This window comes from Candoia aspera, chromosome 12 (assembly GCF_035149785.1).
Source record: "Candoia aspera isolate rCanAsp1 chromosome 12, rCanAsp1.hap2, whole genome shotgun sequence".
Lineage (NCBI taxonomy): Eukaryota > Metazoa > Chordata > Lepidosauria > Squamata > Boidae > Candoia > Candoia aspera.
In genome coordinates, this window is record NC_086164.1 from 19436445 (window position 1) to 19452208 (window position 15764).

Here is a 15764-nt window from a genome sequence, read left to right on the forward strand (position 1 = left end):
TGTTGCATGCCTGCTGTATGCCATTCCTGTGGCTTACTCTTCCTTCTCAGAAAGGCTGCTGGTCCAGCACCCTCTCGCCTTCTTCCTGTCACCCCCAATTGCCCTGAAGGTTCAAGAAAGAGTCAAAAATGGAGACTGATGGCTGGGTACTACTGACAAACAGTTGCAAACCAGATGAGCAAGTTAGCGGTGACCTGAAGTCACAGTGCAAACAGAAGAAGAACAGAGGAAAGAGCCCAAATTCAGGAGGAGCCGTGGCTGTGCAGGGTGTGGAAATGCTTTAGGAAAAGAAGAAATAAAGAGAAAGGCGGTGACCAATGGCTGCTGAGTCCAATTCCCTGGCCAAGATCAGGGCCCTAGCTACGCTGCTTTGGATCCTTCCACCATCATGCAAAAGTGGGGATGTAGGATGGAAATAAAAGTGTTCAAGCCAGGTCTCAAAGGTAGGAATGACATTTTTGGCCAATGCAAGAAGAGAAAGGACTAGTGAGAATGCGGAGGTACAGGCAGTCCTCGCTTAACAACCATTTATTTAGTGACGGTTCAAACGTATCACGGTGCTGGAAAAACTTGACTTATGACTGGTCCTCACACTTACAACCATTGCAGCATCCCCACGGTCACATGATCACGATTTGGGCACTTGGCAACTGGTTCACATTTTTGACCATCGCAGTGTCCCGTGGTCATGTGATCGTGGGTTTCGGCCTTCCTGGTCAGCTTCTGAGAAGCAAAATCAATGGGGAACCGTGTGATTTGCTTAATGACCACGTGGTTTGCTTAACACCCATGGTGATTCACTTAACCACCACCACAAATAAGGTGGTAAAATTGGGTCAGACTTGCTTAATGATCGCTTCACTTAGCAACCAAAATTCCAGTCCCTATTGTTGTCATTAAACGAGGATTACCTCTAGCAGGAAGATTCAACCCCCAACAGAATAGGGTTGCACAAAATGCACTGCCTTCCCCAGGAATTCTGAGCACTGTGTGAGTGTGAGAGTGAGAGTGAAAGGGAGGAAGATCATGTATCTCTGTGTGTGAGCCAGATTAATCAGCCTAACTGGGAGTGAACAGATGGAATTTGGTAAGAACTAGGCGATTTGTAACTAAGAGCCCTAAAAACTCAAACAGCACCTATTCCAAGCAAGAAGAACCCACCAGAAATGTATCAGAAACACAGCATTCGGGGAATGTAGCACATAGTAGTGAACTGAAACAGGAAACAGGGTGAGGCAGAAAATACAGAATGCCTGTAATTTGGGGGGATTCACTAAAAAAAAGAAAAGGATAGTCTTTTTTCCCCAGAATGCATCTCATACAGCAGCTTTAAGAAGCAGAGAAACAGGGACTTTCTTGCTACCAGACTGCTAATTGTGGGCCAGCATCCCTAGGCTGAACATATGGAGCAAGATCCAGATCAGTGTTTTTCAAACTTGGCCACTTTAAGATGGGCGGACTTCAACTCCCAGAATTCTGGGAGTTGAAGTCCGCCCATCTTAAAGTGGCCAAGTTTGAAAAACACTGATCTGGATAGACACAGAAATGTGAAGTCAAATATTTATCAGCCGGAGATCAAACAGGCAGAAGAAATGGTCATTCTGACCCTTGGGCTGGCTGTCCAAACCGAAAGCACTGTGGACAACTGCAGCTGCCTTAGCAGATCATTTGGGGTTTGGACCTGATCTTTTCAGAGGATTCCAGGTGAACGCAAAACAGCGGCTCTTGACTACATCTGGGGAAACCAGTGGGACTGCCACCCACTTGAAGGCGGCAGGGGAGCCTTGGCTTCAGGGAACCGCTCTCACAGCAGAGAGAGAGAGGTCTGTTCCAGCTGCCTATCAAAATCCCTGCTGATTTTTTGCTTGCACGGAACTTGCACGGACCACCAACCCGCTCTTGTATTACAATGGTTTGGTCTGTGGCAAACGTGGCCCAGGTGTTTTCGTTTGGTCTGTGTAAAGGTCTTCTTTGCACTTACATTCCACCACATCCCCTGCAAGTAGGACCATGAGGATCGCAACTTTTTTTGAAAGGACAGGTGTAGACACCAACTGCCTGTGGGCAAAGATGTACAGCCTGGACCCCGAGACTTCTTATTTGGTGGTTGAGTGCTCAAGCGTGTTCTCCCTGTGGCATATTTTGACTCAACCCGATCTTTGCTAAGCACAACGTGGCAGCCTACGTGTGACCTGCCCTCTTGCCCTAGATAAGTGTTTCTCAGCCTCAGCAACTATGGACTGCTGGCTGGGGAGTTCTGGGAGTTGAAGTCCAGCTGAAAGTCACTGAGGTCGAGAAACACTGCCTGAGGCGTTCAGCAGATCAACCCCTGGCTCCATCCAGCTGCGGTGACAGGCCGGTGGGGGTAAGGTGTGGCATAAGCCCAGGCACGTGGCAGCAATTCCTCGTCCACTTTGGTGATGCTTAGAGAAAAATCAAGTTAAGAATGGGTCCATTTGTTCAGGATGCTGGTCTAGGCATTTGCAGCAGAGAATGACCAACAACACCTGGGTGAGGAAGTAGACCTACTGAACGGGGAGATGCCAGAATAGTAAAAGAAGATGGAGGAAGGGCTTAAGACAAACATGTATTGGCCAGGAGGAGTGGGAGGGACTTGTGATGTTGTGTGAGGGCGGCCTTGGAAGACAGGGGAGAGATGCGGCCTAGGGAACAATCAGATAAAAGAGGAAGGAGCCCGCAACAGAGCAATGGACAGAGAAAGAAACTTAGGAAGGACCCGCCCTGACCACTCAGACAGGGAGGGCGGGAGATTTGTATTTTCAGACTTGCAGGGTTCTGTTAATGTAGCCTTACAATAAAGTAGAATTAGCGCATCTCATCGTGTTTCCTGTCTGGTTTACCTGGGAGGGACAGGACCTCACAGATGTACCAGTGAAATCCCACCTTGGCATCCCAAGTAGAAAGCTAAGGTGAGCAACAAGGCAAGGCGATTGCATGGTCGCAGTCCTGCCTGGTGCCTTGCCCTGCTTTATTCCCAAAAGATGTCCCAGTCCATGGTTTCACAAAGAACGCTGCTTTCTTTGGGAGAAGATCAGGGCCCTATTAAGAAGGATGATGCCCTTCTCCAGAAGAAGATGGCCCAGGGATCCTGCCTCTCCTCCCTGCAGTGATAAGCATCATCGTTAGGCTGGTGCCCCTGAGGTGACAGACCTTCCCAAGGCCAGCCCATGCTGATGTAGAAGCAACTGGTCTTCTCTGTTCATTCTTAAGCACAGCCTCCTTGTGAAATTACAGCTCTCCTCTTCCAATTCCCCAGGACAATTATGGAAAATGATATGGAATCGGCAGGTAAAATATGAGTTCTTCTTGACTTGACAAATCAACCAATGTAACTATTGCTCTAGATGCCTTGGATGTCAACTCTCCTACTCCTGAGCCATCAAGGGTGATGGCTCAGGATGAGGGGAACTGAAGTCTAATCTAACCAGAGGGCAGCAGGTGGGGAAGGCAGACCAAGGGTATTGTTTTCAGGGTCACAGACATTCACATTATTATTATTTTTATATAAACAAAGAGGGGGCTTGGCTCAACCTGTTGAACTCATCACCTCTCAAAGCTTTCCTGTGGGGGAAATGGAACTCTCTTACATAATCTGGACTTGTTTTTAAACATATGCTTTCTGTCCTTTGACTGAAGGGGGAACACAGCCAAACACACTCAGGTATCTCAGAATTAAAACCTCTCATCCTGAAAACAGCTGTCGGTGAGCACGTATTCCTTAAAGAAAATAAAACTGGATGTTGCTGCAATCAGCTTAAATCCCCAGTCACTCCATCAGTTGCTCATGAGTCTCTTTTCCTATGACTCTCTTCCAGTGCAACAATTCACTCCCTTCTGCTCACAAGAAGTCCCCACAATCAAGTTTCATCACAGATCAAGAGCGAAACAGAGGCTCAGGTATGCATGGAAAATAAACGTTAAAGACATTTCTTTCTTAGAGGGGTATCTGGGGCAGGGAATGCGATTCAGAATAAGATCTTTGGGAAATGGTATTTCCTGAAGTAGCCAGCACTTATTCCTCTTGGGGAGGGGAGAAACACCTTTTTTCAACATTCTGAATCTGGCCCCCAACCAGATGCGATCATGAGGAGGTCAACTTTAGAGTCTGGGGGTGGGGGGGAAGGGGTGTCCACCAAGTCAAGATAGTGGCCGTGACGACTGGACAGAAGCCCCAACAGGCTTCGTAGCTGCATGTGGTTGCAATTGCCATCTCACTCTTTTGACACCCCCCAGGCCCCTCTACCCCCACCCACATCGCACCCCTCTGGATGTGGACTTCAGCCCCCAACACCCCTGGACATTCACCGCTAGGGATGATGCGAGGCTGAGTCAGCGTACCTTGGAGGGTGGAGAAGGCTGACGTACGTCCAGAACTGCATTAACAATTACATTTGATTCATGTTTACAAACCTTCAAATAATATTGTCATTGCAAAGGTTAAAACATTTAGAAAACATCATATTTTGAGTCAGTGAGTTTTTCTGCTACGAGGAGCATAAAAAATGGTTACAAAACAGCTCAAAATGAAACATCAATACAGCGTCTATGAAATGCAACGCTCTGGTTTTCCCGACGGCCTTTTTTTTTTTTCTAAAATTCCCAGGTTGTATTACAAAACATAGAAAACTGATACAAAGTGCCAACAATACAGCTCTGCTTTTGAAATCATCTTCCGTTGGAAGCTTTGCTCGAAACGAAACAGGTGATAGAAAAACAGCTGCTTTTAAAACCACTAAATGCAGTTGCTTGGATTTCCAGGAATGTTACCTTGAGTTGTTGTTGTTGTTGTTGCTATTATTATTATTAATATTATTATCTCGGTTTTTTTAAAATATTCATTCAGATTTTGGAGAGGGCCCAGCTTTCCCCATCTTTCATTCCAAAGCCTCCCCCCACTTTCTCCCCACCTCTTTTGGAGTCGCAAACCACAGGGAAACATCCGTTCAATGAGGTAAGTCAATTTGGCACAGATACTCAAGTAGGTCCATAAAACATAAAACATTCAGTACCTCTGGAGCAAATAGATCCACACCCTTTCTGGAGTGGTGGCTTTCTAGGAGAGTTGGCCAATGTTTGTAGTAAATCAAAAAAAAAAAAAAAGTGGGGGGGGGAGCACCACCAAACATTCACAACCCAGAAGAGATGTAAAAATATGTACAGTACAACACTTGTTGGGAGTTTGGCACAATTTGTGGGGCTCTCTGTGGGTCATAGTGCAGCAACTACCATACCAGAGGAGGGCTTTGGAAATACCCTGTGAGATTGCTTCCAAAGCTTAAAAGTCCCAGGGCTTCAAACTTTCAATCTCAGCACTTAACACTTGGACGTATGACAAGGCATTGCATTTTTTTTTCTCTTTGAGCAAAACAAAGATGTGGGGCAAACCAGGAAAAAAAAAGGGGTGGGGGAAGGGGAAACAAGCAAACTTCAAACTTCTTTCTAGAAAAAGGCGTCTCTTCTTCAAATACAGGTAAACCCCCAAATGCTGTTTCTGCCTTAAGAAGAATGTAGTCTGTGTCCCTGCAGAAAAACCAAACATTTTAACTTCTGTGGAATCATGTAGGCTGTATTTCTGAAAGATGCAGCTCTATGGTGCAGGTTAGGATATAAACAGCGGCAGACGGGGGACAAAGCACGTGTAATCATCCCATGGCACTCAACTAGGGGCGAACTGTGATTTCTGAGAACATAAAAGACCCTTTAAAACCTCAGCTTTGGGGGACGCATCTCTTTTTTGTGTGTTTTATTTTTTACAAAAGGTTCCCCACTCCCCAGAAGTCTGTTTTCCCTCTCTCTCTCTCTCTCTTTCTCCAAACCATTAAAAAAGAGCCCATAATTAACCCTTTAAAAATAAATAAAGGAATTAAAATCAGAAGAAGCCAAACAGCAAGAAAAAGGAACAGCTTTGTTAGTCGGTGTTTAACCCCAGCCAAGCCAGAAAAAAAAGTCATTCTTTTTAAGTAGCTTGCAAGAAATAAGTATTTTCATGCACGTTGAGAACAAAACCAACAACAACAACAACGAAAAAAGACCTGTAAAAGGGGAATGTCTCTTTCATGCAATTCTGGTTTCCCAAGTGGGAAAATATGAGCAGGGATGGACTTAGCAGGGAGCGAGAAAGTTAGGGGGCATTCCAGCCAGCCTGGTGTAGTATTACCTCAGTTTTTCAAAGGAAATGACTGTTGAAGGGTTTTTGTGACCCTGCTCCCTTTCTGCTCGCTTGACTTTACAGTTCTCATCTCGCAGCGACTTCGACGTGGATTTGTGTCGGTACAGCTTTTTATGGGTAGGTTCATTTTTGGCTAAAGTGCTCAGATTACTATAGCTTTTATCAAAAAAAGGAGAATGAATGTCTGCAGCGTACCCGGCGGACAAATTGGAGCGTCCGGGATCGCAGGGAGCAGCTCGGCTGCCGGTTTTACTCAAGCCCTTGTTCCCCGGTTTGTGATTCCGTCCTGTTCCCGAAGAACTGCCGTTGACCTTCTTCTTGGACTCTGGAGACGTGCCAGCCAGGATCTTAAGAGTTTTCAGTTTTAGGCTGTTCGATTCAGGGGACCGGAAGAGGTCAGAGACGTTGCTGTGGCCGACGGGCCCCCACAAGGGCTCGATGGAGGCCATCATGAATCTCTGAACGTCTGCCATGCCAGATGCAATGTTTGATAGGATGTTGGACGGCTCCTCGAATTCTCTTTGATCATCATCAAGCAGGCTGTTGGCACTCCCGATGCTGGTTTCGGACCAGCCACCGCTATTGTCCTTGCCCAGCGGCCATTCCCCGGGCAACCCGTTGGACTTCCCTATTCGGATGGCATTGGGGCTGCCCTGCTGGATGGATTCGACCAGAGCTTTCGCCGAGGAGCTCGAACTGTTCAAGAGGCCAGCTGCTCCGTCACCCACGGCAGGGGTCCTTTCTCCATTCGCCCCTGTCCCGTTTTTCCCTTTCCTCGAAGTTTTGGGAGACTGCCTGGAATTTCTGCTGGGTGGCTTTTCAGACCCTTTGTTGGCTTTGGGGGATTTTTTCCGAACGTTTTTCTGGGGCAGGCTTTGGTTGGCACCCACATTTTTATTACATGAGCTTCTCCTCTTGAGCCTTGGCGCTTTGCTGTTGGTGCTAACTTGGGCAGACGGCTCATTAAAAGTCGACAGGGATGGGTTTTTTTCAAGGAGGCTGACGGAATCCTCATCGGTGAACATGTGGAACTGAAACTGATGGTTGTTTAGAGTGAATCCGCCATCGGCCTGATCGGGAGCTTGGAGGACGCTGCAGCCCCACTTGACCTTCTCGGTGCTGCCTAACGCGACCGGGGAGCTGTCCGGGAAACACTTCACATTTCCCAGCGTTTTAGCTTCTGGCCCGGTTATCTGTGGGGAAAGGTTGGGGGTATCCGGAGGAGACATTTCCGAAAGGGACGACTGGCGGAACTTGTCGGGGGTGAAGTTAGAGATATCGAGGAGGTCGGTGGACTCCTTCAGCGGCGTTATTTCGTCAATGCTTTGCTGAATCACCAGCTTGGGGCTGCAGTGGGCCAGGAAGTCATCGGCAAGGTCTTCATCTCCATCCTTTTCACAAGACTTTAAACTCAAGGAGCTGTAATTGCTGGAGCTGGCAGACAGGGAGCCCACCGAGTCAAAACTCACGAGCCTCCCGTCATCGGTGTTGAGTGTGCCCCGCTGGAAGTGGAAATTCCCCTCCCTGTTGCTGAAAGGACAGGACTGGTAGGAGTCCTCGGACTGCAGCTGCTGGGTCTCTGGGACGTATTTTTTTTGGTATAACAACTTGTTGCTGCTCAGATGGACCTGGCTGTATCCAGGGGCCGGGAGGCCGTCCGCCCCCGCACAGCTGCCAAACCCGACGGCCGAAAGCGCAGAGCCGTCCTGCAGCTGCCCGGCAAAGCCCGGACCGTTCGGGCTGCCCGCTTTGCCGGCTGGCCAAATGCTTTGGAAGTTGCTCGGCTCCATTTCCAAGGGACTCGGGGACTGCTGCAACTCCGATTCTGAGGGCGGGGACAAAATGCAGCTCTGAGCGGGCTGCAGGGCGCAGAAGGGCTTCTCTGCTTGAGCGAGGCCTGGGAGGCTCTCCTGCTGCTGCTGCGGCTGCTGCTCCGAGGGGGGAGGGCTGAAGTAAGTGATGCTGGTGCTCTGGGACAGGTCGGAGGCATCCAGCAAAGTCTGCAGATACCCCCCAGGGATGAGGGGCACACTGGCCGCAAGATTAGCCGGTGGAGCTGGCTTGTCTGATGTGCAGGAGGCGGGTAGGAAAGAAAGAGCATTTTTAGCCAGTTTATCCTCCTGGCCCTCAGGGAGAGGAGAACCGTCCGCAGTGCAAGGAACGCTTTCATCCTTTGACCCTGTCGCAGGCTCCGGATTCTCCAAGGCCTCAGACACTTGGGTGGCGGCTTTGAGTCGCTTGCATTTCAGCCGGGCTTCGCTCTTGAATTTGATCCGGCGCAGGACTTTTCTCTCAGGACCCTTGAATTCCCTCTCCTGGGCTTTGCCTTGCGGCAAGGCCAGGCCAGCAATGTCGTGCAGGCGTATGCCATTGATGCAGCTGGGGGCTGCCACGGCCACGGCCTGGATCCCTTTCAGGCCCCCTTCCTCATCTCCGATCCTGCAACAGAGCTGCTTTGCATCTGATGAGCCCGGGCCTGCTTTGCCCACGGGCTGTTCGATGGCCTTGATCCTCTGAATCCGGTGCCGGTGGGCGATCTTGCCCTTGCGCTTCCGGGGGTGGGGCAGGAGGGCCACCTCGGAGCCGTTGAGATAGAAACTCTGCTTGTGGCGGAGTGCCGATTTGAGGAAGTCGAGCCGGCTCTGCCACCTCTCTTGCCAAAACGACTTCAGGGGGGCCAGCCTGGCATACTTGCCCAACAACTCCTCGCTTAAGGTCACCGTGGTCTCACTGGCATCTACCTTGCTAAGCTTGACCAGCATGTGCTTCTCTCCTTTGAACCGGTTGATGATGATGTACTTGATGATGACAGGGGGCTCCTTGCGAGAAACTTTTCGCCTCTTCTTCGGGCACCAGTCGTCGTCGTCTTCTTCCTTGGGACCGTCTGGGATCCACTCCTTCTTGCCTGTGATTTTCTCACTCTCTATGGAATCCACATCGTAAAGGTAATCCTCACTATACCGCACTTTCCTCTTTGCTCGCAGACCGTAGTTCTGTTGGGTGAAGGAACTGGAGTGGTCCCGGGGAAGATACTTGTTGCAGTCCTTCAGGTCTTGAAGGACATCGCAAGACGATTCGGTGCAGGTGCTGTCATCACTGAACTCCCCAGAGTCCTCTGTGGAATTCACCAGTTCCAGGAAGTGGTTTCTTTTGGGACTGATATACTGCACGACTTCCGTGCCGGTGCAAGGTTTGCTTAAGGCAACTTCCTCACTCTCACCCCCCTCCTCTTCCTCTTCTTCCTCCTCTTCCTCCTCCTCCTCCTGCTGTCCCTCGGCCTCCTCTTCCCCCCAAATGATGGTCTCCTCAGATTTGAATTGGGAAGGATCAGTTGCCCCGCGGGGTCCCCTCTTCAAAGCTGTCCTGCTGTCCCTTTTTGGACAGCCACTAAACACGCTGGGGAAAAAGTTAAACTGGGTGTCCTCCTGCAGGGCTCCCGTTTTCTCCCTCACGTTGTCCTGGAAAGATTCGTAACGAATCTTCAAAGAGCAGACGTCACTCCCCAAGGTGGAATCGTCATCATCAAACATGTAGTTATCCACATCCTCCTCAGAAAACAGATTTACAGACAGCTCATTCTTGGAGCAAAGGTCAAGCAGCTCGATTTTGCTTTCACTAATGAAAGATTCAAAATAACCCCATTCCTGGTTGGGATTCGTTAGCAAAGGCTCCTCCCCGTTGCACTTGTCCAAAAGCAACCCCTCGTAATAATTTTTCTGAGTGGGATCCTCCGAATCACTGTCGGATTTCTCTGCCTCCCTTTTGTCCGCTGCCCGCGATTTATGCATAGGGAAGCTCAGGAGCTGGTCTGAAAGGAGCTGGTCTCCGTATCGCATGGTCTCCCCGGTGCTCATGCAGTGAATCCCCATGTCAGAGACCGAGCAGGTGTCATAATCCCTATTTATGTCGCCCACTTTTAGGCTGATCCCGGGCTCCGGATCCATGCTGTCCTTCGATTCAATAAAGCAACCCAGGCAGGTCCGACTCGGCTGCATCAAACAGTCGCCAGTGAGGGCGGACATGCTCCCTGGCTCCATCATGGTGAAGGGCGCTTTCTCGCAGTCCCCTGGCAGGGACCAGGCGCTCATGCCTTTCGTGACACACGAGGTGAGGGAAATGGCGTGGACGGAGGAGGAGTCATCGGAAATGTGATCGGGGACATCTGCCAGTCTCAGGGGGGAGGGAGGGCTCAGCCAACAAGGCTTCTTTGCAGTCGGGGCTGGCTGGGCGCGGCCTTCTTTCTGGCCTGCCCCTCCAGTCGTCACGGCTGGAAATGGAACCGCAGCATCCGCTGCCGCACGGAAGGGCTTGTCGTCAGCATCTAGATTGTCCGGTTCTGAAAGAATAGCAAAAAAAGAGGGGATTTGTAAGAATGCCGTTCTGGATCTTTCCCTTTTGGATGGAGCAACTGAGGATAGTAGCCACAGCTGCCGACATCCCACAGTATGAATTAGTTTGACTTATTGATGAATTATTATTAAATTCACACACCCACAAAAAAAACAGAACCCTCAATTCTCCCAAGTACTGGGCAGGCGGTTACAAAAAGTATTGCAGCTTCCTGTTTCTTGTTTACCTTTATAACATGGTTTGAATCAATATTCTCAAGTCAAGTTGAGCTCAGATTCGGTCAGTATACAGAGAAATTTTAATAATGACAATTCTATTCCTTTCAAATTTAATTTCCATGTACATGAACATCATCAGCATCATCATCCTATAATGCAGACCGATCAGGTTCTGCAGAAAAAAAAATTGAGTTGAAGAGGCCAAAAATGTTTACGTTTTACGTAAAAGCATTCGCACTTCTAATTCATTTTTTGTTACTCAGCTTTAGGTGTTTATTAACAGATTTTGCTGAAATGGCACAGAGAGTTTGATATGAAAATGCATAAGGATATCTGAAGGGTACTGTTCTGGGAAACTCTACTTTCTATGTACACAAACTATATTTTTATAACCCTAAATAAAATATAGTCTAATGTTTATGGCCAAGATCAGGGACATTCATGAGGAAGGGTCAAAAAAGTCAAGTGGGTGCCTGGGATTGAGTCACGCTCTTTTTCACATTGTCTTGCAGGTGAACACATGTAAAAATGAGGCAGGGCTTTGTGCAGCCACGGACGCCATCTTAACTGCTTTGACCCACCTTCCTTGGAACTCTTCAAGACTGGGACACCCTCACTCATAAGCTGGCTTGGAAGGAGAAGGATAAAGCTACCCAAAAACAAAAATTCTCCTTTTACAATCAGAATGCTTTTGCTATCTTCCAGAAAATGGAAGATGCCAATCACACTGCAGATAGTGAAGGCACATGAGCAAAGAAACGTGGAGAAAATTCACATTTGAGCCTGGGTTAATCCCACCAAATCACTGGCTTCACTGAAAAAAAAAATCAAAAGGAAATAAACAAAGGCAGAGAGGATGATTAATGTTTCCTACAGGACTTACAACCACAATAGGGACCGTAAAACTCATTATTGAGTGGTGCAGTCATTAAGCGAGGTATCATGGGACTGCACCCAATTTTATGGCATTTTTTGCAGCAGTCACTGAGTGAATCACCACGGTCATTAAATGAACCACACGGTTCCCCATTGATTTTGCTTGGCGGAAGCTGGCTGGGAAGGTTGCAAATGCTGATCACATGACCCCGGGAAGCTGCAATCATCGTAAATACATGCTGATTGCCAAGTGGCCAAAATTTGATCACGTGACTGTGGGGACGTTGTGATGGTCGTAAGTGCAAGGACTGGTCGTAAGTCACTTTTTTAAGTACTGTTGTAAATTCAGTCTCTAAACTAATGGTTGTCTACCTTTATTAGCAAATTTGGACAAAATATCCAGAATTTAAAAGTCAGATGCTTTTGATAAAATTGCTCATTACCTCTCAATTGTTTTGTGTTTAAATCCTGCCAGTTATGAAAATGAAAATATAAGGGGAAACCCACAAGCCTTTACGCAGCCTATAAAACTGGCATTGCTAAGAGGAAGTCTTAATGGAGGAAAAAGAAATCTCTCCATCTATAATATGGGGAAAATAATCTTCACCTCCAGGACTACATTAGCCACCTCCTGACAGACACCACCTCTGCAATGTTATATGATGATGCAGATGCTGACGATGATCATCATCATCTGAAGTCTCAAGAGATTCCCAAATCTTACAGCAGTGTTTCTCAACCATGGCAACATTAAATGTGAGGACTTCAACTCCCAGAATTCCCCAGCCAGCATACTGGCTGGGGAATTCTGGGAGTTGAAGTCCACACATCTTAAAGTCACCACCATTGAGAAGCACTATCTTACATAATTTCACTAATCTCAACTCTGACGTGTGAGTTTGGATTTCTCACCAAACTTGCACAAAATTTGGATGATTTTGCAAGTTTTTGGCTCCTTTAAAAAATATATTAATTTTTATTAATTTGGGGCCTCTGATCAAGTCAGTTAGGGCCCTGGTGTTTGCCACTGCCAAATCCTGTTGGGGTGCTGCAGGATGACAAAAGGCATGTGAAGGGCTTTGGATTCTCAGAAGCATTAGATCAGTTAAAAAGCCGCCTCTCAATTGTTTTCCTTATTCCTCCAAACAACCCACTGTCTTTGAAAATGGCATCAGAAAAAGCCTGCCCCATTTAGGGCTGGGGCAGGAGCAACAGACAGGCAGGACCTGATGGCAGATCCCTTGTGTAATCAGATTCCTTACCATCCTCTTTCACCCCATTAACCAGGATTGTTTCTTGGTTTTCCGAGGCACATTCTTTATCTTGTTGGTCATCCATCAATTTAACCTCAAGTTGTTCACTCCATGGTCTGCTCAGCTGGCCATTCTGCACATTTGTAAAAACATAATTGCAGACATTAGAATCCCCCACTTCAATCAACAGTCCTGTGTGCGAAAGGAAATACACAGTTCAGACAAAGCAGAGAAACGAAAAAGAACTACAGTCAGCCACTCTTGACGTGGACTGGCTTTTCTTATCAAGTCAGAAGGAAGGAGCCCTTTCAGAGTGGCAAAGAACTTGCACAGAAGCATCTGAAGGACAGAATGTTTATAAAATGATGTCCCGCTGGTATTTGTCACCAGATACCTTGTCTAAAATATACAAATGTATATTTTGTACTTCAAATGAATGTTGGAAATGTGAACAACAAGAGGGGACTTTTTACCACCTTTGGTTGACCCTCAGAAAAGGTACAAAATTCTGGGATCAAATACATATTTTAATTCAGAAGGTCTTAAAGATTAATATACAATCAAAACCAGATACTTTTCTTTTGGGACTGATCGATAAACAGTGGGAAAGAACCCATGGAACTTTGTTCTTAAATATGGTAACGGCAGCGACACTTTTATATGCCCAAAGGTGGAAAGATTCAGTATTACCTACAATGGAAGAATGGATGGTGAAGTGATGGAGTTGGCTGAGATGGCGAAACTGACAGCTTTGACTGGAGAAAAGACACTGACTAATTTTAATGCTACTTGGAAACCCTTTTTGGACTTCTTGTGTGATACAGAAAAAAAATGAAATCATGATTTATGGATTTGATGATTAGAAATAATAATGGACAATAGAGGTAATGAAAGCTATGTTGTAAACTTAGAGTCAGAGTTTATGTAAATGGACACTTATATTTGTTGCAAAGAAAGTCGGGAGTCATTATTTTTCTGTATTTTCTTTTTTTCTGTTCTTTTTCTATTTCTGGACTTCTGACTTTACTCTTTTTCTTTTTCTCCACTCTGTTCCTCTATTTTATTTTCTATCCTAATTATCATTCTTTGTGAGTTTTTATCTTTTTATCCTGAAAAATCTAATAAAGTTTAATTGAAAAAAAAGGAATTGGAGGACCATTGTTGCACACTGAATTCTGCCCAGGGTGCTGAGGTCTTTCTCAGTAGCACTTTCCAACAGCCTGCCATTTCACCAAGATACACAGAGACTGGGCTTCTCAGGGGTGGTCCTGAAACTCTCAACCATCCTCCTGTTGACCTGCCTTGACCCATCTCAAGATGTCCTACAACCAAGTTTGTAATTAGCATACTGTTACGACTCAATGCTAAAAATAGTCTGCCTGCGTACTAATATAGTTATCTTGACTTTCAATTGTTTCTTCATCTTTGTGAGAGTACAGTATTGAAGTCACAGAAGTATATGCTATTTTTTTTAAGTGTCTTCTCGGTATAGTACAGCACAGACATACTTCTATCTACAAGCTACACTAAGTCACAGTTTGCTTAACCATATTTTGTGAAATAAAATCCCGGCTGGGTAAGTTTGTACAACATCCATAGCCTATGCTGGGTTTGCACATCATTGTGGTTTTGCCTGAATGCAGTCAGAGTGACATGAATTGTATTCAGGGTCCTTCACATTAGGTGGACCAGGCTACAATATGCAGCCATGGTTTAAAAAGTCATGGTTGTGACGCGAGAGCCAAAAACTAGCTTGCAGGTCATCCCTGGACTCACATGTTCCCTCCTCTCTGTTCTGCCTCTCTTTTCATGATACTATATATAAGCTCACCTCTTGGTGTGTGATAAATGTCATATCCTTTCACCGCAAACCATCATTTGCTCTAAACTTGAATTGGAAACTGTGGTTTTGAATGCTGGATTGAAAGCAGCCTGCTTTGTAGCAACTACACATGGCCAACTGTAGAGGAGTAAGGAGATGGTCTTGAAGAAGGAATGCAAAAGCTGCTGGGTTGTTCCAGGCTTAGCCCTGGAAAGGTGGAGTGAGTGAGAAAGAAATGCAATATTCTCTTTGGTATGAGAGTGGAAAGAGAGAGAATCTCTGCCAGGCATTCAAGTTTCTGTTATTCTACCCTACAACAGTAAAGTAAGAGTTTCAATGGTTCTTGTGGAGTCTGCTTTCTGACCTGGCCTACCTCAAAGGGTTGACATCAGTGAAGGAAGGAATATTGTGCTTTTCTTGAAGATGCAGGGCAACCTTCTCAGTTCAACTCCCATACTTCTAGTCAGCTCCAAGCAAGGGACTGTGGCGGGTGAAATCCAGCACAGTGAAGTGTGTGTGTGTGGTAGTGGTGGGGAACAGGTTGCAGAAGATGGAGGTAGCACTGCCTTCTTATTCTCTGAACACAAGAAAAGACACTCCCTTTCTCAGCATTGTCCCTAATGACCCTGTGACTCTTTCACAACATGTGGGTGGCACACTGAGGCCTCCTTTTCCCACAGACATTCTGCAAGGCGAATTGCAATTAACAGCACAACGACCAACCTCTAAATGTGCACCATTTGGTTACTTTTAAACACTGGTTCTTTTAAACAAAATTGTCTGGATGATGGTAATGATGGTGACCGAGTCTTTACTTTGCCTTTTGGCATTAACATAGACCCAATACACAAATATATACAATTTACATCACAGACGCAAGGAAGTCAGGCGAACGCACGCATGCACTGCATTATTGAATTTCCTAATTAATTTCAATTGCTTGCATTGTGTTTTTCTTCATCAAAATTAATTCAACAGAGATCACAATAAAACCAGATCTGCTTTTTTAAAAAAATCAAATAATGCTAATTAGAAGTAAAAAAAGGAAAACTGAG

At 46.5% G+C, this 15764-nt stretch overlaps 1 protein-coding gene across 1 annotated transcript; it reads right to left on the minus strand.

The window, feature by feature from the left end:
* Positions 1-5623: 5623 nt before the first annotated feature.
* Positions 5624-13011, minus strand: NEXMIF (neurite extension and migration factor). Its single transcript, XM_063313429.1, has 2 exons — positions 12897-13011; positions 5624-10526 (listed from the first exon to the last, which is right to left on the minus strand). Exons 1-2 carry the CDS (start codon positions 12970-12972, stop codon positions 6175-6177), a joined length of 4428 nt encoding a protein of 1475 aa, XP_063169499.1. The 5' UTR covers positions 12973-13011; the 3' UTR covers positions 5624-6174.
* Positions 13012-15764: the final 2753 nt, after the last annotated feature.